The sequence below is a fragment of the Pongo abelii genome, chromosome 23 (assembly GCF_028885655.2).
Source record: "Pongo abelii isolate AG06213 chromosome 23, NHGRI_mPonAbe1-v2.0_pri, whole genome shotgun sequence".
Classification (NCBI taxonomy): domain Eukaryota; kingdom Metazoa; phylum Chordata; class Mammalia; order Primates; family Hominidae; genus Pongo; species Pongo abelii.
In genome coordinates, this window is record NC_085929.1 from 57,146,939 (window position 1) to 57,168,099 (window position 21,161).

At 58.4% G+C, this 21,161-nt stretch overlaps 2 protein-coding genes across 56 annotated transcripts in view; one reads left to right on the forward strand and one right to left on the reverse strand.

Moving 5' to 3' along the window:
- PPP6R2 (protein phosphatase 6 regulatory subunit 2) overlaps positions 1–14,080 on the forward strand; it is a 95,556-nt gene extending 81,476 nt beyond the window's left edge. For 20 of the 50 annotated variants that reach the window (XM_063723172.1, XM_054543884.2, XM_024239679.3 and 17 more), the window contains 14 exons: positions 1,731–1,940; positions 2,801–2,865; positions 3,852–3,967; positions 5,323–5,408; positions 5,932–6,012; positions 6,474–6,571; positions 6,810–6,867; positions 7,141–7,265; positions 7,566–7,729; positions 8,673–8,832; positions 8,936–9,024; positions 9,795–9,999; positions 12,864–13,115; positions 13,197–14,080. In XM_063723172.1, coding sequence (XP_063579242.1) covers positions 1,731–1,940; positions 2,801–2,865; positions 3,852–3,967; positions 5,323–5,408; positions 5,932–6,012; positions 6,474–6,571; positions 6,810–6,867; positions 7,141–7,265; positions 7,566–7,729; positions 8,673–8,832; positions 8,936–9,024; positions 9,795–9,999; positions 12,864–13,115; positions 13,197–13,245 — 1,758 coding nt within the window. In that variant the 3' untranslated portion in view covers positions 13,246–14,080. Of the gene's footprint in view, positions 1–1,730; positions 1,941–2,800; positions 2,866–3,851; positions 3,968–5,322; positions 5,409–5,931; positions 6,013–6,473; positions 6,572–6,809; positions 6,868–7,140; positions 7,266–7,565; positions 7,730–8,672; positions 8,833–8,935; positions 9,025–9,794; positions 10,000–12,392; positions 13,116–13,196 lie in introns of those variants that run through there. The other 30 variants (XM_024239684.3, XM_054543899.2, XM_054543902.2 and 27 more) reach the window with 6 other exon arrangements.
- Positions 14,081–15,809: 1,729 nt separating this feature from the next.
- SBF1 (SET binding factor 1) overlaps positions 15,810–21,161 on the reverse strand; it is a 28,595-nt gene continuing 23,243 nt past the window's right edge. For all 6 annotated transcript variants that reach the window (XM_024239678.3, XM_009234525.4, XM_024239677.3 and 3 more), the window contains 5 exons: positions 17,541–17,648; positions 17,231–17,442; positions 16,526–16,613; positions 16,326–16,457; positions 15,810–16,244 (listed from right to left, as the gene is read on the reverse strand). In XM_024239678.3, the coding sequence (XP_024095446.3) occupies positions 16,146–16,244; positions 16,326–16,457; positions 16,526–16,613; positions 17,231–17,442; positions 17,541–17,648 (639 nt within the window). In that variant the 3' untranslated portion in view covers positions 15,810–16,145. The remainder of the gene's footprint in view (positions 16,245–16,325; positions 16,458–16,525; positions 16,614–17,230; positions 17,443–17,540; positions 17,649–21,161) is intronic.

A 21,161-nucleotide genomic window follows, 5' to 3' on the forward strand; every position in this document is an offset into this window, starting at 1 on the left:
TAATTCTTTTGATATGATGCTAAGTTTTGTTTGCTAGTATTTGGCATCCATGTTGATCAGGAACATTGGTTTGTAGTTTTCTTTTCTCATAGTGTCCTCGTTTGGCTTTGGTATCAAGGGTAATGCTGTCCTCACAGAAGGAATTAGAAAGTATTCTTAGTTTTAAGTGTTCTCTCTTAGTTTTATGTGTTCTCTCTTAGTTTTTTGGAAGAGTTTGAGAAGGGTTGGTGTTAATTCTTCTTTAAATGTTTGGTAGACCTCATCGCCAGGAAATGAAAAACAAACAACAAAATAAATGTTTGGTAGAATTTACCAGCAAAGCCATCTGGTGTGGGCTTTTTGTTGAGAGGTAGGCCTGACTCCATGTTATAGATGAGGTGACACAGTAAAGCCTCCTCCAAGGTTGCTCAAGGTCACATGGGCAGAGAAGGTGAAGCCAGGATTTAGGACTATGTTTCTGTGGAGAAGAACATGAAGCAAATGAGCCTCCTGCCTTTCTCTAGCTCCAACCCCACTGTGTGGAACGAGGGGCCCAAGCTCGAATCCTGGTATGGAATATACACCTCACCCCATTCCCCCCTTCATACAGTCCTCCTTCTCCATGGAGGCAGAAGAGGGTCTGGGACACAGGCTGCTGTGACCCCTGGAATGTAAGAGACGGCAATGGGGGGCGAGTGCGTCAGACCTATGTCCCCCTCTCTGTCCTCATCTGGAAGAGGCTACTTGGGAGGTGAGAGATGGCAGCTGTCCTCGTTCAGCCACCTCTGTCCCCCAGGGGAGTGTCTAGGTGGCCAGAAACTCCTCTGGGCTTCAGCCCATGCTGGTTAAGTCCAGGCTCCCTTGGGGAGTGTCTGGATGTGCCCCTCACAGTCTCACGTTTGTGTGGTGGATGACGTGCACATGCCTGCCCATCCTGGGTGGAATCCTCATGTGCCTGAGAGTCTAACACACTTCCAGTAACTCATGAGAAAGACAGAATCATAAAGGAACTTCTCACATACTTAGAACTGAAGAATAATAAAAATACTACTTAGCAAAATGTGTAGAATGCAGTTAAAGTTGATTGTATACAGGCAAATGTAGCCTTTAAAGACAGACTGGAAAGAAAGTCTGCAATTAATGAGTCAAGCTTCCAACTGAAGGACAAAAGAAGCCAGGCCTGGTGGCTCACGCCTGTCATCCCAGTACTTTGGGAGGTGGAGGCGGGCAGATCACCTGAGGTTGGAAGTTCAAGACCAGCCTGACCAACATGGCAAAATCCCGTCTCTACTAAAAATACAAAAATTAGCTGAGCATGGTGGCGGGCACCTGTAATCCCAGCTACTCAGGAGGCTGAGGCAGGAGAATCGCTTGAACCCAGGAGGCAGGGGTTGCAGTGAGCCGAGATCGTGCCACTGCACTCAGCCTGGGAGACAGAGCGAGACTCCGTCTCAAAAAAAAAAAAAAGAATAAACCCGCAGAAAGTAGAAAGAAGATGATGATTCAGATCGAAGCAGAGACCAATAGATACCCACAGGCAGGAGGCAGAAGTGCTCAGTGGCTATTTGAAGAAGCTCCGTAATAGAGAGATGAACCTTAGGAAAATGTCTAAAACTCCTTCCTGGCTGCCCAGAGACTGGACTCGTGAGGAGTTAGGACCCCACCTTTAGGAAGGGTTTCCCTCACCTTTGTGGTGTAGCCGGCAGGAGAAAACCGATCGAAGAACTGTATTCTGTCCTCTGTTTACCCAGGACTTGTTCTTTAAGTACACCTGGAATAACTTTTTGCACTTCCAAGTGGAACTATGCATAGCCGCTATTCTCTCCCACGCCGCCCGTGAGGAGAGGACAGAAGCCAGCGGATCCGACAGCAGGGTGGAGCCTCCACATGAGAACGGGAACCGGAGCCTGGAGACTCCCCAGCCTGCCGCCAGCCTCCCTGACAACACAATGGTGACCCACGTGAGTCCAAGAAGCATCCATCTTATCAGCGCCAACCGTGCCCCACTCAGACCGTGTCCTTGTCAGCGCTTATGTGTGCCGGACCTCGCTGTGCAGCTGACACGGGGGCAGGGCTTGGAAAAGGGTCCCCAGGTGTCTGGTCAGAGGCTCGGAGACAGTGGGGCTTGAGTGGGTCTTGCAGATCTCATTCCTGCCTGCCTTCAGCAGGGGTTCTGGTGCCTTCTATGTGCAGGCTTGGCAGGGGTTGGCACTGGATGAGATGAGTTCCGTCTGGCCTCCAGCTGGAGGCTCAGGGAGCCAGCAGTGTCAGTGATGGAGCCACACGGTGAGGAGGGGATACTGTGGGACATGCAGGCCAACCAGGGACCATCACCCAGATAGCAAGGCCACAGGTATATCGTAGTGTGAGGTGGAGCCCAGGAAAAACATCTCAGGTACAAGAAGTGATCTGTGTCAGGGCCTGGAGGTGAGAGAAAGTGCTGAGGGCAGACAGCCCTAGTTGTTCTTCCGGATACAGAAAGAGGGTAGGAGAGTGGCCAAAATGGAGGGCAATGGAGAGAAGGGGGAGAAGGCCCAGGGGAAGACAGGGGTCAGGGGGCAATTCCAGGAGTCGGAGAAGGGATAGGGTCCTTTTCTCAGGCTTCATCTTCAGGGCGCTCAGCAGTATGAGCCCTGAACAGCACCCTCCTCTGGTGTTTGGTGAGGACCACAGAGGCTGGGGCTGTGTGTGCAGCAGTTAAGGGCCTGCAAAGTCCACACAGACGTGGCCGCCAGCCAGCCCTGCCTAGTCCAGGGATGGGTGGAGGGGTGCATGGCCCCTTCAGACCCTGACTCACGCTGCCCCCCCGCCCCGCCCCCAGCTGTTCCAGAAGTGCTGCCTGGTGCAGAGGATCCTGGAGGCCTGGGAAGCCAACGACCACACGCAGTAAGAGCCGCTCGGACATGGAGGGACCCAGCCTGGCCAGTCAGGGATGCAGAGACGCACCTCACCCAAGCCCTGGTGATGCTGCGTGCAGGACTGCAGGATCGGGTGGAGTGTAGGGTGTGCGACGCGGCTCCACATTCTGGGGCTTCTGTGCAAGGGGCCCTTCTACTGGGCGGACAGCTGCAAATGCTACTTGGGGAGGGGACACAGGGAGCCGACAGGAAGCGGTCCCATCCCCACCAGGCACCTGCTCTGGCCCCCGCCCACCCTGGCTTGCCTAGGCTTTGCCTTCTTGTGGGTCCACTGTCCATTCCTGATCTTCCCCAGGAACTCGGGCCCTCCGTCAGCACTCGCACACAGGGACACGTTATTTTGGTCTTTCTGTGTCTTCTGCTTAATGGATGCTCCCTCTGGTCAGGACACATGTCCCGCTTATTGTCCTGGGCCCAGAGCCATCCCCACCCGTTCGCTGTCCTGCTGGGAACTGTCTGGCTCTGGGTGATATGAGGAGGGACTCAAGGGAGCTGGGAGGGGTCTGAGTGCAGCTGTGAGGAAGCAGAGGCTGAGCTGGGCTGCACAGCATGGAGGTCCCGCCCGACCCTCCCCACGGGGTGCTGAGCCTGAGCTTGGTAGCTGACAGCGTGGGCTCACCTCCTGTGCCACTGCTGCCACCAGCGGGGTTAGGCCACACCACGGCCTTTCTGCCTCCGTTTCCCTGTCTGTAAAATGGAGTGAGAGCAGTGTCTGTCTCCTCATCTGTCTCAGTGGCACTTTTAGTAGTGAGGTTGGGGTGAGCCTGCCGCACGTGGCAGGTGCTGCTCAAACAGAAGTGTCCTGGAGGAGGGCCGGGGGCGCGGGCACTGGGCAGGGGCTGGGCACTTGCTCTCCGAAGTGAACCTGGAGGCCTCTGCCACTTGGCTCTCTGGGTCGTGGGTCTGGCAAAGTCGGGGCCAGGAGGCCGCCCTGATGGTGCCTGTTGCTTTCAGGGCAGCGGGTGGCATGAGACGTGGGAACATGGGCCACCTCACGCGGATCGCCAACGCGGTAGTGCAGAACCTGGAACGGGGCCCTGTGCAGACGCACATCAGCGAGGTCATCCGAGGTGAGCCCCCAACCCGGTCATCCTTCTGGTCGCAGGCACCAGGGCCCCGAAGGAGCTGCCGCCTGAGGCTGCCCTCTGCCCGTCAGCAGGTGCTGACTGCACTGACAGTGAGAGACCCCATGGCCGCCTCTGTCCTCTCACTTCACACATCAGATCTCTCCTCATGGGGGCCTGGGTCTCGTGTGTCACTTCTGTTGGGCGGACTTCTGTGGAGACCCTGCCAGGCGTCAGTGTGTGGCACAAGAGACAGTCCCTGCCGGGGGCAGTTGGTGACTCCGGAGCTGGCACTCAGAAGCCATTAGCGCCACCAGGCTCCTTGCAGCTCATGGAGCCCTGCCTGGCTAGGCTGTCCTGGCTGGGTGCTCTGCACTCAGGTGATTGGAGAGTCTCATTCTCACTCAGGTGTGAGATTTCGTAGCACAGGTCTCAGGGGAGCAGGTCGCAGCCTGTTTCTTAAGAACGCAGTGGGTTAGGTGGGCGCAGGCACAGCACATGTGTGGCAGAGGCGGGCCCAGCTGTGGCCTCTCCTCCCTATACCTGTGTAAGGTAAGGAAGCTCTGGATAGTCCTCCCCGTACCCCAGGACCATAGTGAGGGGTCTCCTGGGTTGGTCTCCATTAGCCCCTGGCGATGTCAGGCCTGCCGGCTGCCATCACAAATAATAAAAGCAGGGCAGGAGGAGCTTCCCCACATCCTGGAGGGCAAAGTAGATGAGTGGAGATGGAGGCCAGGGACGGCTCCCCAGGGCAGGGGCAGTTTAGGGAGGCGAGGGGCAAGCAGGAAGCTCTTGGATCATTCCATACGATCTCCAGATTGTGAATCTTTCCAGGGCTCTGACCTCCCCGGAAAAACAGGCAGGACACGCGCCCAGGCCTGTAGGCTGCTGCTGAGTTTGGGCCTGTGAGGCGGGGGGAAGGAGGCTGGCTGCTTTCTCAGATTCTGTTCCACGGCTTCTGCGTTTCTGGGAGTTCCTCAGAATGGGCTTCCACACCAGCAGACCTGGAACTCAGATGCCCATTGGGGTCTCGATACGGGCAGAAGTGCCCACCCCCCTGTCCACCCAACAGATTTGGAACTCAGATGCCCGCTGGGATCTCAGTAGGGGCAGAAGTGCCCACCACCCTGCCCACAGGTGCTGCACCTCAATCTCACCGTGGCCCCAGGCCCCTCCGGACACGCGGCTATGCTGCCTCCTTCCCATTTGGCAAAGCCCCTGCTCCAGGCCCTCAGACGGGCTGACCACAGTAGCAGCGCCCCATCCTCCTGGACCCAGGGTGCACCTGCCGGAGCTCCTGGGTGCCCTGCGCCATCTGCACGGGGTCTCCCAGGGCTCACCAGGCAGCACTTCCCTTGCAGGGCTACCTGCGGATTGCCGCGGCCGCTGGGAGAGCTTCGTGGAGGAGACACTGACGGAGACCAACCGCAGGAACACTGTGGACCTGGTGAGGAGGCTCGGGGCTGCCCCCTCGGCTCATGCATGGTGCTGAGGCGCCGTCAGACGCTCCTGCCTTTGCCCTGAGGCAGAGGCCGAGGGAGGCACAAGGGCCGCTCCTCTTGACTCTGCGGTGCCCCTGCATAGTGTGTCCTCCGGGCTGATGTCCGTAACAGAGACCCCGTCCTGTGCCACACCCAGGGCTGGGTCTCTGAGGACCTCTGTGCGGAGCCGGTGTTGGCCTCAGATCCCATTCCTCCCACTCCAGGATCTGTAGCTTGTTGGCAGAGGGGTCCTTTTGCCTGAGACCCACAACCTGCCCCCTGCACATGGAGGTTGGGCTGTCACGGGGCCTGGGCCTCATCTGGGCACCTCCTTACACAGCACGGCCTCCTGGGCCCAGAGATCTGATGAGTGACGTGCTGGGTGGGGTCTGGGAGCCCTGGGCTGGGCATGGTCCTGGGCACTGGGCTGGGTGGGGTCTGGGGCGCTGAGCTGGCTCACACGCCCACCCCATCTGGCCTGTGTTTTAGGTGAGCACTCACCACCTTCACTCCTCGAGTGAGGACGAGGACATTGAGGGTGCTTTCCCTAACGAGCTGTCCCTTCAGCAGGTGAGGGCGTGGCCGGCACCTGCACCCTGCCGGGCCCTTCCCGGCACCTGTGTGCGCTGCGCTTGGTCCTCCAGACGAGTCTGATGGCATCTCACTAGCAAAGGGGAGAGGGGGCTCGTCTCCGAGCACGTATGGGGCGGGGTGGGTCTGAGGGGAGAACCCCAAAGTCACTCCACCTTGATGAGAGCACTGAAGACACAGCAGATGGACTCGAAAGTCAGAGAATATGGGGCATATCTCAGATGTGACCGCAGCGAGCGTGCAGCCTGAGTTTTGGTAGAATCGTGAGCCCTGGACAGTCAGAGTTTACTGCCCACTTTTGCTGGAGGAGAAGCTCCTGAACAACTAGAGAGATTGTGGTTCCCAAAGAGCAGCCTCCAGGCCTGAGGCCTCCTCCATGACCGGTGTCTGTCCATCCCTCCCTCCCTCCCTCCCTCCCTCCCTCCCTCCCTCCCTCCCAGGCCTTCTCCGACTACCAGATCCAGCAGATGACAGCCAACTTCGTGGATCAGTTTGGCTTCAATGATGAGGAGTTTGCAGACCAGGACGACAATATCAAGTGAGTCTACTTGGAGCGCACTCTGCACGAGGCGCGGTTCTCCCCGCCGCTGAGGTCCCGTGGAGGCAGCTCCCTGAGGCCTTCCGGGAGCGCAGCCTGATGTCCCTGGGAGACAGCAGGTGTTCCCAATTGTGTGAGGGCGCTGAGGCTCCCGATGAGCACCGGGGGAGGAGCACTGAGGCCCCAGATGAGCAGTGGGCTCGGAGGAACACTGAGGCCATCCCCCTTGCTCTTGCAGCGCCCCGTTTGACAGGATCGCGGAGATCAACTTCAACATCGACGCTGACGAGGACAGTGTGAGCAAGTCGGGCTGTGTGGGGTGCAGCCACCCTTTTCCCAGGCAGCTCAGGCCACGCCCATGGCTTGGTCTGTCATGGGCCTGTGCAGTGGGGCTGGGAGAGGCCCCTCTGTGGAGCTCGGAACAGTTGCTTTCCTTGCCCCTCCCCATCCTCCCCTCCAGCCTGGGGCTCCCACATCCTGAACTAAGCCCCTCTGGGAGCCCTATGGGGAGAGTGGCTCCTGTCTCCCCCAGACCCTCTGGAAACTCACCTTGGCGTTTTACTCTGCAGCCCAGCGCAGCTCTGTTTGAGGCCTGCTGCAGCGACCGCATCCAGCCCTTTGATGACGATGAGGATGAGGACATCTGGGAGGACAGTGACACTCGCTGTGCCGCCCGGGTGACGGCCAGAGCCAGGTGCAGGGCCTGCCCATCCCCACAAAGCCTCTGCCGAGGAAGTTCAGCCCCCAGAACACCTGTCAGACGCCCTGCTGTTTGTTAGCTGGCTTGCAGAGCAGCCACACCTCTCCTGCCAGCTCTGGGGCCCAATGCAGCTGGTGACCCTGAGGAGCCCAGAGCTGAGGCCTGGAGCATCTCGTGCTCCTCTCTCGAGATGATCTGTGCTCACCCTCCGCCCCGAGCCTGGGGCTGCCGCTGACCCTCCATGTTAGGCGTCCGTCCTGGGACACCAGACATCTGACTCTGAATCTCCCCCAGGTTTGGAGCCCCCCATGCTTCAGAGAGTTGCTCAAAGAATGGCCCAGAGCGTGGAGGCCAGGACGGGAATGGGAGCTTGGAAGCACACAGAGATGCACCTGGGGCAGGTGCCCCACCGGCCCCCAGGAAGAAGGAAGCCCCCCCTGTGGAGGGTGACTCAGAAGGTGGTGCTGGGGGCCAGGGGCCGGGGGTGTGGGTATCAGGGACAGGACATGGTATCCTGGTCTGGGTGTTGTGGCGGCTTCATTTGGAGCTGAGGCATTTGGGGCTCACTGTGGCCTGGAGCCTGAATCCCCAGCTGTTTCCCAGCCATCCTGAGTAGGGGTCTGTGCTGCGCTGTGCCCGGCGCAAGGTGGTCTCTTGCCCCTGCCTCAGTTGTGGTCACTCAGCCATGTCGCCAAGGCTGGTGGGTGGTGCCCACCTAGTCTCCATCGTCCACCCAGCCCCCACACAGTCGGGCACAGGCCTGACGCCCTCCCCAGCACAGCAGCACAGGCCGGCCACCACCTTCATGGCCGACATCTATGGCAGGAGCCAGTCCACCCCACAGGCCACATGGCTGATGAGACCCCTCTCCTTACTCTGCCCTGGTGGCAGCACTGAGGCACTCAGGACTTTGGTAGGAGGGCAGGGATCTCTGTTAGGAGGTGCTGAGCTCTTAGCTGAGACCAACCGACAGAGCAAGGATGACACCCTGGGGAAGCAGGAACGTCCCAGATAGGAGGAAGGCACCCCATCCTCGCGGCCAGGGAGGGGCCAGTGGTGCTCGGTGAGCTGCCGGCTCTGTCGGTTGTGGTCCTGGGTAGGACAGGGCAGTGGCATCACCTCCACACTGTCAGTGTCAGCCCTGCTGGAGGCCTGGGGGCCCTCAGGCACCTGACTGAGCCCCAGGTCACACGCCCCCATGGGTGTCGGCAGCTTGTCAGGACCCTCATGCTGTCCCCTGTTGCTCCCTGAGGGGCTGATGGGCACTGCCTGGGCCTCCCTCCTGGAGCAGCCCCATCTTCCTGTCAACCTCTGTGGGGCCCCCGGGGCAGGGGCGCTGCCTCCCCTTTGCCTGCAGCACCCCAGGCCTGCCCACGCCTGACCACTGTCTCTCTCCCCCAGCAGGCGCCATGTGGACGGCAGTGTTTGATGAGCCAGCGAACTCGACGCCCACAGCCCCAGGAGTGGTGAGGGATGTGGGTTCCAGTGTGTGGGCAGCTGGCACCTCAGCTCCAGAGGAGAAAGGCTGGGCCAAGTTCACCGACTTCCAGCCTTTCTGCTGGTAACAAATGCGCTGGCAGGAGGGGGCTGTGCCAGGAAGTGCCTGTCAGGGTCAGGAGGCGCCCGTCCCCCAGGACTGATCCTGTCCTCGTCCTTGTATGCAGCTCCGAGTCAGGGCCCAGGTGCAGCTCTCCGGTGGACACAGAACGCAGCCATGCTGAGGGCAGCCGGAGCCAAGGCCCCGAGAAAGCCTGTGAGTAGGAGCAGTGCAGGCGGCACCCAGACTTGCCCAGTTTAAGGCCTGAGGCCAGCTGGCCCCCCTCCTTGGGGGCAGTGGGAGGAGGTGGCCAGGGTCCCACATGCTGTTAGGTCTCTGGTGACATTGGGGTTTGATACAGCAGTGGGACTGCGGCAGCCACATGCAGATGGGGAGGCCCCCAGAGGGGAGGCAGCAAGGCCATTGGGCTGGCCCCAAGCCCAGTCTGAGTAGGTGGCACAGCTCAGGTCTGCACCCTGGGTTTCGGACAGCAGCACCGGGACCCCAGCATTGAGATGTGTGTGGGTGGGCTGTTGGCAGGAAGCCTTTCTGTGGCCTGATCAGAGCCCCGGCCCCCAGCCCCCTAGTCAGGCTCAGAAGCTCCCCCAGATAAGGCTGAGAGCTCCGGGTGAGTGACAGCTGGTTCCCAACACTGGTGTCCCGGGTTTTGGGGTCCTTTGGGCGTGAAGGAGCTGTGGCAGGACCACACGAGGCGGAGTGGGCGCCTCCCTGAGCCTCTGTGTCCTCCTGTGAGACCAGAGCACGTGTCCCTGTATCATGGGGGAGGCAACAGGGTTGTTTGTGTGGAGACCCTATGGCAGGTGCGTGAGCCTGTCTGCTCATCATGCGGCTCCCACACAGGCACACGTGTGCAGGCAACAGGCTGCATGTGAGAGGGCCACACGTATGGGGGCCCTATGGCTGGGGTGGCCACACCCTGTGGCCCCTCCTGCCTCACTGGACAGCACAGGCCTCCTGCTTTGCAGTCAGCCCGGCTTCTCCATGTGCCTGGAACGTGTGTGTCACCAGGAAAGCCCCCCTGCTGGCCTCTGACAGCAGCTCCTCTGGGGGCTCCGGCAGCAAGGATGGCAACCAGAGGGCAGCGAGTGCCATGGATGCGGTGAGCAGGGGTCCTGGCCGGGAGGTCCCCCCGCTGCCCACAGTGGCCAGGACAGAGGAGGCTGTCGGCAGGTGTGTGGGGCGTGGCGGGGGCGGGCCTGCGGGTGCATGGGGTGTGGTTTCCAGGCTCTGTCCCCAGGTCTCAGCTCCCCCAAGAGCAGGCTGAGGCCAGGCCAGGGGTCTTCTCCACACGGCGTCCCCCATGGCCGTGACCCTTCAGAGGCCGGCTCAGGCTGTGGTGATGCCCACACATTTAAGTGGAGGCCAGACGGGAGGGGTGTGGGGCCTTCTTTCTTGGACAGAACATCTGTGTTCTCTGTTGTGAGCGGTTAAGACAAGAAGACAGGGCCTGGATGTCCCAGACAGTCCCCCAAGGACTTGGGGGAGCAGCCCCTACCCCAGATCCCAGTTGGAGAGAACAGCCCAGCTCTTGGGGCTCTGGGCCTGGCTGAGCCGCCTGGGATCTGTGTACCCTGGTGGTCGGGGAGGGGCACAGACTTTAAGTCTGGCAGGCAGGCGGGCATCTGTGGGGCTCACGCAGACCTCACCTGCTACTCCCCTTCCACGGGAGGCCTGTGATTCCGAGACGCCTCAGAAGCAGGACAGTAGGATGGGGGGCGAGGGCCTCAGGACTGCACTGGGGTCATGCAAATCCTGACTGAGAGTTGGAGGCAGCTTGCGGGCTGGCAGAGGCCCATGCTCCCTTGAGCCCTCAAGAGCCATCCCTGGGGAGAGAGTGGAGAGGGAGGCTCTCCCTGTGAGGAGGTTGGAGGCTGGCCAGCCCCTCCAGCAAGCTGAACCCCACCCATCCCCGGGGCCACAGGAAAAAGGTGCCTGGGATCCTTCAGTAAACAGATACCTCTCTTGCCTCTGGGGTCAGGGGGTGGGTTAGCAGGAGGGCAGGACAGCTGGGGTAGATGCCAGGGCCAGGTAAACCTGAAGGGGAGGGTAGGACTGGGCTTGACATGGGGAGGAGGGCACACCCAGCAAGGGCACAGCTGTGCAAAGACCCTGAGGCCTGAGCTCCCAGTAGGTCCAGGCAACAGTGGGGAAGTCCTCGGGCTGGATTCCTCTAGGAGGGGACAAAATGCCTTTCACATCTGGCGGTGCATCCCAGTCACTCCTGGCTCCATGGTTGTGAAGGGCCTGCCTGGAGCGGGGTGAGGGTGTCCCCCAGCCTCACCGCCCAATGCAGCTCAGCCTGCATGCGTCCCACCTGTACTACCCTCCCCCAACAGGTAGGGCAGGTCTGACACCTCAGAGGGCCCTGCTCACTGACCCCCGGCAGTCCTGGAGGGTCTGTGTGGTACTGGGGCTCCGGGCATCTCCCCCAGCCAAGCTGCAAGCTCAGCACCAGGCTGGCTCTACCCGCCCTGTTGACCGGCAGGCCCCATCTGTGCTCACAGCTCCTCCCCTTGTTTGGCCACCCTTTCCTCAGGGCATCTGCAGCAAGTGGGGGGCACGGCACGGGAAACGGGGCCAAGGCCACAGCAGTGGATGTCCCGATGCCGGCGGTCACTGCGAAGCCCAGGCCAGAGCCCCTCGGGTTGAAAGTCATAGAGTTCCTGCGTGGGCTTCATTCCTTCTTAAAGTTTAGTCACTTAAATTTTTTTTTTTTTTCCCCCGGAGACAGAGTCTTGCTCTGTCTCCCCGGCTGGAGTGCAGTGGCGGGATCTTGGCTCCCTGCAACCTCCGCCTCCCAGGTTCACACTGTTCTCCTGCCTCAGCCTCCCAAGTAGCTGGGACTACAGGCGCCCGCCACCACCACAGCCGGCTAATTTTTTGTATTTTTAGTAGAGACGGGGTTTCACCGTGTTAGCCAGGATGGTCTCGATCTCCTCGTGAGATCAGGAGTCGTGATCCGCCTGCCTCGGCCTCCCAAAGTGCTGGGATTACAGGTGTGAGCCACCGTGCCCTGCCTAGTCACTGAAATTCTTAACAATCTTTACCCAGCCAGGCACAGTGGCTCACGCCTGTAATCCCAGCACTTTGGGACACCGAGGTGGGCAGATCACGAGGTCAGGAGTTCGAGACCAGCCTGGCCAATATGGTGAACCCCGTCTCTACTAAAAATACAAAAAATTAGCTGGGCGTGGTGGTGGCGGGTGCCTGTAGTCCCAGCTACTTGGGAGGCTGAGGCAGGAGAATCACTTGAACCAGTGAGCCGAGATCACGCCACTGCACTCCGGCCTGTGCATCAGAGAGAGACTCTGTCGGCAAAAACAAAACCAAAACAAACCTTTACCCACTCCTCCTAAACAACCCCTAAAAAACTGCTCTGAAAAGCAGGGAATATCATTGTGCAAAGTAAGTTGTTTTTTTCCACGGGGCTGTCTGCGTAAAACTTGCCACTTAGAGCTCTGCCTGCACCGTCGTGATGGCCCAGCCTGCAGGTGAGCTTCCTCGCACCCCCGCCTGACCTGAGCGCCCCTCCCTGAGTCAGACACAGTGTCCTCGCCCTGCAGGAGGCCAGAGGGCCCGTCTGCTGCTCGTGGCCAGGCTGGGCCTTGGGATGCCTGACCCCCTCCAGAGCAAGCCCCTTAGATGCCCGGCAGGATCCTCTCTCCCCTCCCGTCCCTCGGGAGGTTTCCCCACACTGTGTCCAGTGTGAGGCTGAAGTTGAGATCACGGCACAGGAGCCTCTGAGGTCCTTGGAGAATGAGGCGCTTGATGATGAGCAGGATCTGAGTGCTGCCTGGAAGGAGGTTTGAGGTCATCAATGGACAGGCAGCTTGTCCCAGTACTTGGAACTCGGGGCAGCAGAGCTGCCTAGCTGGGCACAACCTGGGCCACCCCACAAAGGGCAGGAGTGGGAGGGGCCAAAGATGGTGCTCCCAGGCCACCTGGACCTTTTTGTCCAGCTGGTCCTTGGGCATGAAGCGGGGTGGCACTGAGGGTGGGGGTGCCCGTAACTGGAGCCCATGTTTGCCACACAGGGTCGGGTGTGCTGACAGCCGGCCGCTCAGCCCTGCCTGCCCCACGCCAAAGGAAGTGACTGCTGCCCCAGCCGTGGCTGTGCCCCCCGAGGCTACTGTGGCCATCACCACAGCACTGAGCAAGGCTGGCCCCGCCATACCCACCCCAGCAGTCTCCTCGGCAGTGGCCGTGGTGGCCCCCCTAGGGCCCATCATGGCAGTCACAGCAGCCCCAGCCATGGTGGCCACCCTGGGGACAGTGACAAAAGACGGGTGAGCAGGTTGAGTGTGGGGGTAGGGGGTGTGGACAGGGCCCGCAGCCCGCACGGTTCCAACCCCGCCCCATTCCTGCAGGAAGACAGATGCCCCGCCGGAAGGAGCTGCCTTAAATGGCCCCGTGTGATGCTGCTGCCGCCCGGCCACGGCCCGCCCTGGTCAGGCTGCATCCTTAATCGAGAAAACTACCTGGTGATGCAATCTCTTTTTTTTTTTAATTTAATTTAATTTTAAAATAAATGCTGCATTGGTAAAGCTGGCAGTTGAAACCAGTTGGACGGCCCAGCTTGCGTCTCTTCTGCCTGAGTGGGCCTCTCAGGTCACTCGTGCCCTGCTGGAGGACAGAGGGGCACCTCAGCCGCCCCCAGGCCCAGAGCACAGCAATAAGGTCGGCCTGCAGGAGCCGGGGTGGGGGGGTGGGGGGGGCAGGACCCTGAGATGCCACCAGGACCTGATGGGCCAGGAAGGGCGTGGACATGGAGGCTGTTTTTACAGATTTTTTTTTTTTCTTTTTTTAAAGAATACAGAAGGAGCCAAGCTTTTTTGCACTTTGTATCCAGCTGCAAGCTCAGGGCAGAATCAAGGGCCTGGGTTGGGAAGACCCGACTCACAGGAATGCATAATTGACCCTTGCAGCTGCCCAGTAGCCCATGGAGCTGGCACTGAACCAGGCTGCAAGATTTGACTGCCTTAAAAACACAAGGCCCTCTAGGCCTGGCAGGGATGTTCCTGTGCCCAGCACAGGGTGCCTGGCAGGGGGAGACCACAGGTATGCAGGTGGGGGGACATGGCGTGGCACTGGGGACTCAAAGACTTGGTTTCTAGCACTACTGGTCATGGCCATGTCATCCTAGAAGGGTCCAGAAGATTATTTTACGTTGAGTCCATTTTTAATGTTCTGATCACCTGACAGGGCACCCAAAACCCTCAACTCCCAATAAAAGCCGTGACATTCAGACAAACCGCGTACTGTGAACCTTCCGGCCCCAAAGCCCCGGCCCGGCCAGGGGTGGGAGTGTCTCCTCCACCACCTTTTTTATGGCCCCCCCACCCCCCAGGGTTATCCCCGTGTAATGGATGGAGGTTGAACAGGCCACATCACAGCAGCAGGTCTCACCATCTGAGCAAATACTGAGCTTTTTCCGTTTGGGGGATGGGGGGAACCACTTCACCTGACGCTCAAACGTATCAACCCTAGGACTTCCTTTTGTGCCAGCTCCCCCTCCCAGAAGCCTGGGCCCCACCTTGTCCTCACTGGGTGAGTGGGAGGGGCAGGTGGAGACCAGACCCACCCCCCAACCAGGGAGCTTGTCTTTCCACCACGGTTGGGAGTGGAGGGAACCCGCTCAGCTCCCCAGAGGCCGAGTCTCTGCCCCAGCTACACATTGAGTGCCTTGTTCTCGCCCCTACCCTGTGCCTGGCATTTGTCCTCTTCCCCCGACAAATGTAGAACAGGGAGGGCAGGGTCCTTTCTCCCCTTACTCTGACCTGTGGGTTTTCCAGGGGCCAGGAACTTTGGTCAGGCTCCATCTGTCCGGCCTGAGGGAAGACCTGGCTGGTTTCAGTGGCTCAAGTGAGCCCACCCTCACGTCTCCCCCAGGTGTCCCAACAAACACCACCTGTGGGGTGGGGGAGGTGGTGGGACCATGCTGGGCCTGACAGGGTCCAAGGCCATCCTTGGCTTCAACGTCCCACCAGGGGAGGGTCTTGGCCCCCCACCTGCCAGCACTGGGCCCTGCCTCTGCAGCTATCATCAGAACCTTCCCGTCACCCACACCTGCTGCTCACCTCCCACCTGAGAGGACCCAGCCTCTAGCCGGGTTCCCTGCCCGCCACCAGCCCCTCTGGCCAGGTCACCAGCTGCCACTCTCAGATGTTCTCTCGGCCTTTGCAGCGTCTACACCCCTCCCCACCTTCTGCTCCTGCACCCCTGGCCAGGCCTCATCACAGGCAAGGACACAACAGCTCAGCAGCAGGTGAAGCCCTGGGCCTGGTGGGACTCAGGTTTGAATAGGAAAAGAGCAGTGAGGGGCCACAGTGGCACCAAGAAGGGAAGGACCGGGGCCCTCTGAGACCCCAGGGAAAGGAGAGGCCTTTGGGGCAGAATTCCCAAGAACTGAGAGGGTCTGTCCCCCATGGGCATCGGCCCCGTCACTCTGCCAGGTGCTGCTCGCTGCCTGGCAGGAGCCAGATGTGGTCAACCTGCATTCCCCTGGGAGCTCACTGTCCATCCCCACCCCCACAACCCCGCCGCCTCCTGGGTCTGGCCTCCATCCCTTCAGCTCTGGTCTAACCAGAAACTGGCGTCCACCTCAAGTGTCCTCTGGACCTGCAACAGCCTTCTGGGGGCAAATGACCACCCACCCTTTCACCCCCAAGCCTCTGTGAGGTCAGCTTCTGCATCCCCTGGGTAGGGATGGGGGCTTCCTCTCCAGCCGTGCCGGCCCCTAGACCAGCCCTGAGGCCTGGAGGGAATCAAGCAAGGCCCCAGTGAAGCCTCCTGCTCGATCCGCCCCCAGAGCAGTCACTCCCAGGGACATGCAGGCTGAGCTGGGTGGACCCAGGCACCAGGAGAGGCTCACGAGAAAGATGCCAACCTCCCACCAGGTGGGCCTGGAAAGGGGCAGATGGGACCCTCTGGGTAGGCCGAGAACAGGCAGCCAGGGCGTGGGGAAGGCAGGCACAGGAGCGTGGCGTTAGTTCTCTCTTTATATAGACTCTGGTTCTAGAAACTTGCCTGCAGCCGCTGGCCGGACCAGCACACGCTGACGGGGCCGGACTATTTACAGGTCCATTGCGGGCTGTACCTTGGCCACCTCCCGGCACGGTGCTCAGCTGTGACGCCAAAATAAGTTAGGGCCGGTCGGGCGGGGCGGGGCAGGGACGGGGGCTGTACACACAAGTGCTGGGGGCTCGGGGCCTCAATACTGTCGAGGGCCGGGGCTGTAAACATGGCCGGGGCGGCCCTGCCCACCCCTAGTGGTCGGTAACGACTGGAAGCAGAGCAGCCGGGCAGGGCTGGGAGGCTCAGGCGTCCGACAGGCAGCTCTGGATCCGGTCCACCCACTGCTGGGCCGAGGGCACGTCCTGGGCACAGAAGTTGTAAACGCGACGCGTTGTCTTCACCTGGGGAAGGGCGCGTTACTGACTCCACAGCCCCCACACCACAGAGCCCTTCCCCTCTCCCAAGCCCCGGCCAAGGCTCACGTCAAAGAAGGCCTTCTCGTCCACAGTCTTAGGGGCTCCCATAGTGGGCGTGCCAGGTGCCACAGCCTCCACCTCCGCCAGGTCAATGACACCCTTGCACTCTGTGTCCACACGGTGGTCGTAGTAGCGCAGCTGGAGGAGGCAACAGGGTCAGCGTAGCCCCTTCCCCCGTGAGTCTCCCCCACCACCTGATCACTCACCTGGTGCTTGGTCTTGTCCAACACGAACCAGCGGGCCTTCCAAGGCTTCATGAAGGCCCCCTTCTTGTACAGAGTGCCCTCGTAGGACCTGCATTTCCAGCAGAACCAGGGCCAGGCTGACTGTCATGGCCCAGCCAAGCCCAGGCCCCAGCAGTCGTCCCCACCTGCTGTCCCAGCCCAGGAGGTAAGACCAGGCTCCCTGTCCCCAGAACTGACCTAAGCCCAGAGCACTGGCCAGGGGGCCACAGAGAAGCCTTGTGGGGGGCTGCAGGCCTAGGAAGACGACGCCCAGAAAGGAGACAGTGAAAGGCACCTCACACCCTCCAGACTCCAGGGAGCAACCCCACACCAGAGCCTCAGGGTCTTGGGAAAGCAGCTCCCTACACAGGGCAGGCGCCCTTACGAGGAGAGGGATGGCCGGGCAGGTAGATCTGAGAAGCAGCCACGGCAGCAGCTACCCGGGATGGATCCTGCCAGACTCCAGACTCACGGGGGCCCCACCACTGCCCTCTCTCTGCTCCTCCCTCAGCCACTGCAGGCTGTGGTCAGCTGTGGTCACCAGTTCGACACCCCAAACCCCTCCCAGTGGTGGCGTATACTTAGACAAGCTCCTCAAGCACCCGCAATCTCCTACCAGAGGACTGCCTGGGACCCCAGAACACCAGCTCAGAGGTGTCCGTGTGGCAGTGGGAGGTGCCCTCATACCTGTTCTCACTCTCAGCTGTCTGGAACTGGCTGTACAGGGTGCTGGTGCTGCGGCGGGCAGCCTGGCGGGAGCCGGATGCGGTTGAGCCACTACTCTGGTCGCTGTCCAGGCTGAGGCTCAAGGTGGAGCCCACGGGCCCCTCCTGCAGGTACACACCCAGCGAGCGGCGGTGGTGGGGTGCGGTGGACACGAGGAGGGAGCTAGGGGTGCCCTGGAAACAGGAGGTTGGGACTTGGGTCAGGGCTGGACAGACTCTACTTTCTCCCAGCAACACGCCCACCGTGGACGCTCACACTGGCCCTCACTCACACGTCCGTCCGGCCGGCCTTCGAGGCGCTGTGCAGCCTTCACCCGGTCCCAGGTATCCTTCCAGCGCTCAGCGGGTCGGCCCAACTCTGTCTCCAGCCTCTGCAGCTCCTGGGGGAAGAATTAATGAAAAGTTTATTCAAAAGGAAGTATCCAGACTAGAGCATGAAAAGACAAAAGGATGGAAAACACAGGAAAGAGATACAACAGAAAGGCCTAACACGTGTGTAACTGGCCACAGGGGGAGGTGGCAAGAGGGAGGGAAGGAATATGCAAAATGAATATTCGGAGACAACAGTTGAAAAATTTCCCAAACCAGAGGCATCAAACAACATAATCAAGAAGCACTACAAACCCCAACAGGGTAAGTTGAAAACACACACCCCGGCCAGGTGTGGTGGCTCACGCCTGTAATCCCAGCACTTTGGGAGGCAGATCACCTGAGGTCGGGAGTTTGAGACCAGCCTGACAAACATGGAGAAACCCCATCTCTACTAAAAATACAAAAAGTTAGCCCAGCATGGTGGCGCACGCCTGTAGGAGAATCGCTTGAACCTGGGAGGCAGAGGTTGCAGCGAGCCGAGATCGCGCCACCGCACACCAGCAAGGGCAACGAGAGCAAAACTGCTTCTCAAAAAAAAAATAAAAATAAAAAAATAAAGACCACACAATACTGATCTTCAACACTGCAGGGTCCACAATGTCCAGCTTACAATAAAAGATTAGAAAAGCAGAAAAATGGAGAAAAACATTAAAATACACCCTGAAATGAAACAGGAGTTAGAACATACAGTAAATTCGAGAGACTGATTTTAGGGCCAGGCGCGGTGGCTCACACCTGTAATCCCAGCACTTTGGGTGGCCGAGGCGGGTGGATCACGAGGTCAGGAGTTCAAGACCAGCCTGGCCAAGATGGCGAAACCCCATCTCTACTAAAAATACAAAAATTAGCCCAACGCAGTGGCAGGCACTGGTAATCCCAACTACTCGGGAGGCTGAGGCAGGAGAATCGCTTAAACTCGGGGGGCGGAGGTTGCAGTGAGCCGAGATCACGCCACTGCCCTCCAGCCTGGGCAGCAAAGTGAGACTCCGTCTCAAAACACACACACACCCCAAAATGGGACAGAAAAACTGCTGAAAAACAAAAAGTCCCAAAACCTGCCAGAAGAAAAAAAGTCATGCTCTCTTTGAAAGAGGAACAATAAAACTGATGGCTGACTTCAAAAGAGAAACACGAGGCCAACTGTCAACTTCCAGCCATGACGGAAAATTAGTCTGAACAGCCCTCCCTCCATATGCAAATGATGAAACTGGACAAGAAGGGGAAGCCGTTGTTTCCAGATGTCGGACAAGCAGTGCAGCTTGAGAGACAGGAGCCTAAGACATGGGACCACATAACCTGGGCCCCACAGTCACCCATTTTCTGCCCAGCCACAGTGCAGGGAGGCAGCGCCAGAGCAATACACGGGAGCTTGCTGAGCCGAGGAGGCAGAGACGGGACGTCCAGGGGCGCTCGTGCAGCTGGGTCTGCAGGGCAGCCCACAGAGGGGAGGGAGCACCACGCAAAGGGGCTCTAGAAATCTAGACAGAGCCCTCCTTTGAGTCGTTGGCCAAATTAGGCTGCCATGTGCAAAGCAAGATGTCACAAGGCCTGGCAGAGAACAGCTACTAAGAAGCTATGACCTGGGGCCGGGAGCAGTGGCTCACACCTGTAATCCCAGCACTTTGGGAGGCCAATGCGGGTGGATAACCTGAGGTCAGGAGTTCAAGACCAGCCTGGTAAACATGGCAAAACCCTGTCTCTACTAAAAATACAAAAATTAGCCGGGCATGGTGGCGGGCGCCTGTAATCCCAGCTACTCGGGAGGCTGAGGCAGGAGAATTGCTTGAACATGGGAAGTGGAGGCTGCAGTGAGCTGAGAGTGTGCCACTGCACTCCAGCCTGGGAGACAAAGTGAGACTCCGCCTCAAAAAAAAAAAAAAAAAAAAAAGGCTATAAGCTGAACCCAAATTCTAGAGGAATGCTGAAAGATACTGGACTTCCAAAAAGCCGGTGTGGCAAGACCTCACCGAAGACACAAAGACACAAAACTCCAACTGATGCCCGGGAGAGGCCACATACCTTAGGCTGCTCTATCCCTGGAGCTTCTCCAGAGGTGCTGGAGAGCTGCCCAAACAAAGCTTAGAAACAAGCTTCAAACAGATCAAGCTGACCCACAAGCTCATTACCTACCTGCGAGAATAAAACCCAAGACTCTAAGCTTAAAGAAAGACAACACAGGCAGGGCACAGTGGCTCACACCTGTAAGCCCAGCACTTTGGGAGGCCGAGGAGGGAGAATCATTTGACCCAAGGAGTGTGAGAACAGCTTGGGCAACATGGCAAGACCCCATCTTTATATATATTTTTAAGTTATAAATATGTTTCAAGATTTAAAAGAAAAGATGGACATAATGGTTTATCAGATGGGGAATCTCTACAATAAAAAGCATTAAATTCATTAGATGGGGCCGGGTGCGGTGGCTCACGCCTGTAATCCCAGCACTTTAGGAGGCCAAGGTGAGAGGACTGCTTGAGCCCAGGAGTTTGAGACCTGCCTGGGTGACATAGGGACAAAAAAAAAAAAAAAAAAAAAAAGCCAGCATGTGGCACACGCCAGTAGTCTCGGCAACTCAAGAGGCTGAATGAAGCAGGAGGATTGTTTGAGCCTGGGAGGTTCAGGCTGCAGTGAGCCATGACTGTGCCACTGCACTCCAGCCTGGGCAACAGAGCAAGACCCTGTCTCAAGAAATTTAAAAAATTCATTTGATGGGCTTGAGTATATTAAAAACAAGAAAGAAAAGAGCAGTGAACTTGAAGACAAGCCAACAGAAATCATCCAAAATGAATTGCAAAGATAAAGACAGAGAAAAAACACACAGAGCTTCAGCAACGTATGGAACAATACAGTCTCAGAAGGAAAGGGAGAGATCATGCAGAAAAAGTAATTTATAGAAGCAGGAACTTAAAATGTATTAAATTTGACAAAAATGATCATCCCACAGACCCAGAAGTTTAAAGAGCCTCAAGCAGGACGAAAGCAAAAACCACAATGGTCAAATTGCTGAAGCCAAAATTAAACACAAAATCTTAAGGCAGAGAATGAAAGGGTGCCATTATACACAGTTTATAAGGATAAGAATGAACACCAACTTCTAAGCAGAAACAATACAGGCCAGAAAACAAAGTAATATCTTTTTTGTTTGTTTGAGGCAGAGTTTCACTTGTGTTGCCCAGGCTGCAGTGCAGTGGCGCGATCTCAGCTCACTGCAGCCTCCACCTCCTGGGTTGAAGCGATTCTCCTGCCTCAGCCTCCTGAGTAGCTGGGATTACAGGCACGCACCACCACGCTCAGCTCATTTTTATATTTTAGTAGAGATGGGGTTTCGCCACATTGGCCAGGCTGGTCTCGAACTCCTGACCTCAGGTGATCCACCTGCCTCAGCCTCCCAAAGTGCTGGGATTACAGGCATGAGCTACTGTGCCCGGCCCAGTAATGAGATCTTTTAAAGTTACATCAGTTTAACTGCTGAATGTAAACAAAAAAAATAGAAGCTGTCAACCTAGAACTGCATATCCAGAGAA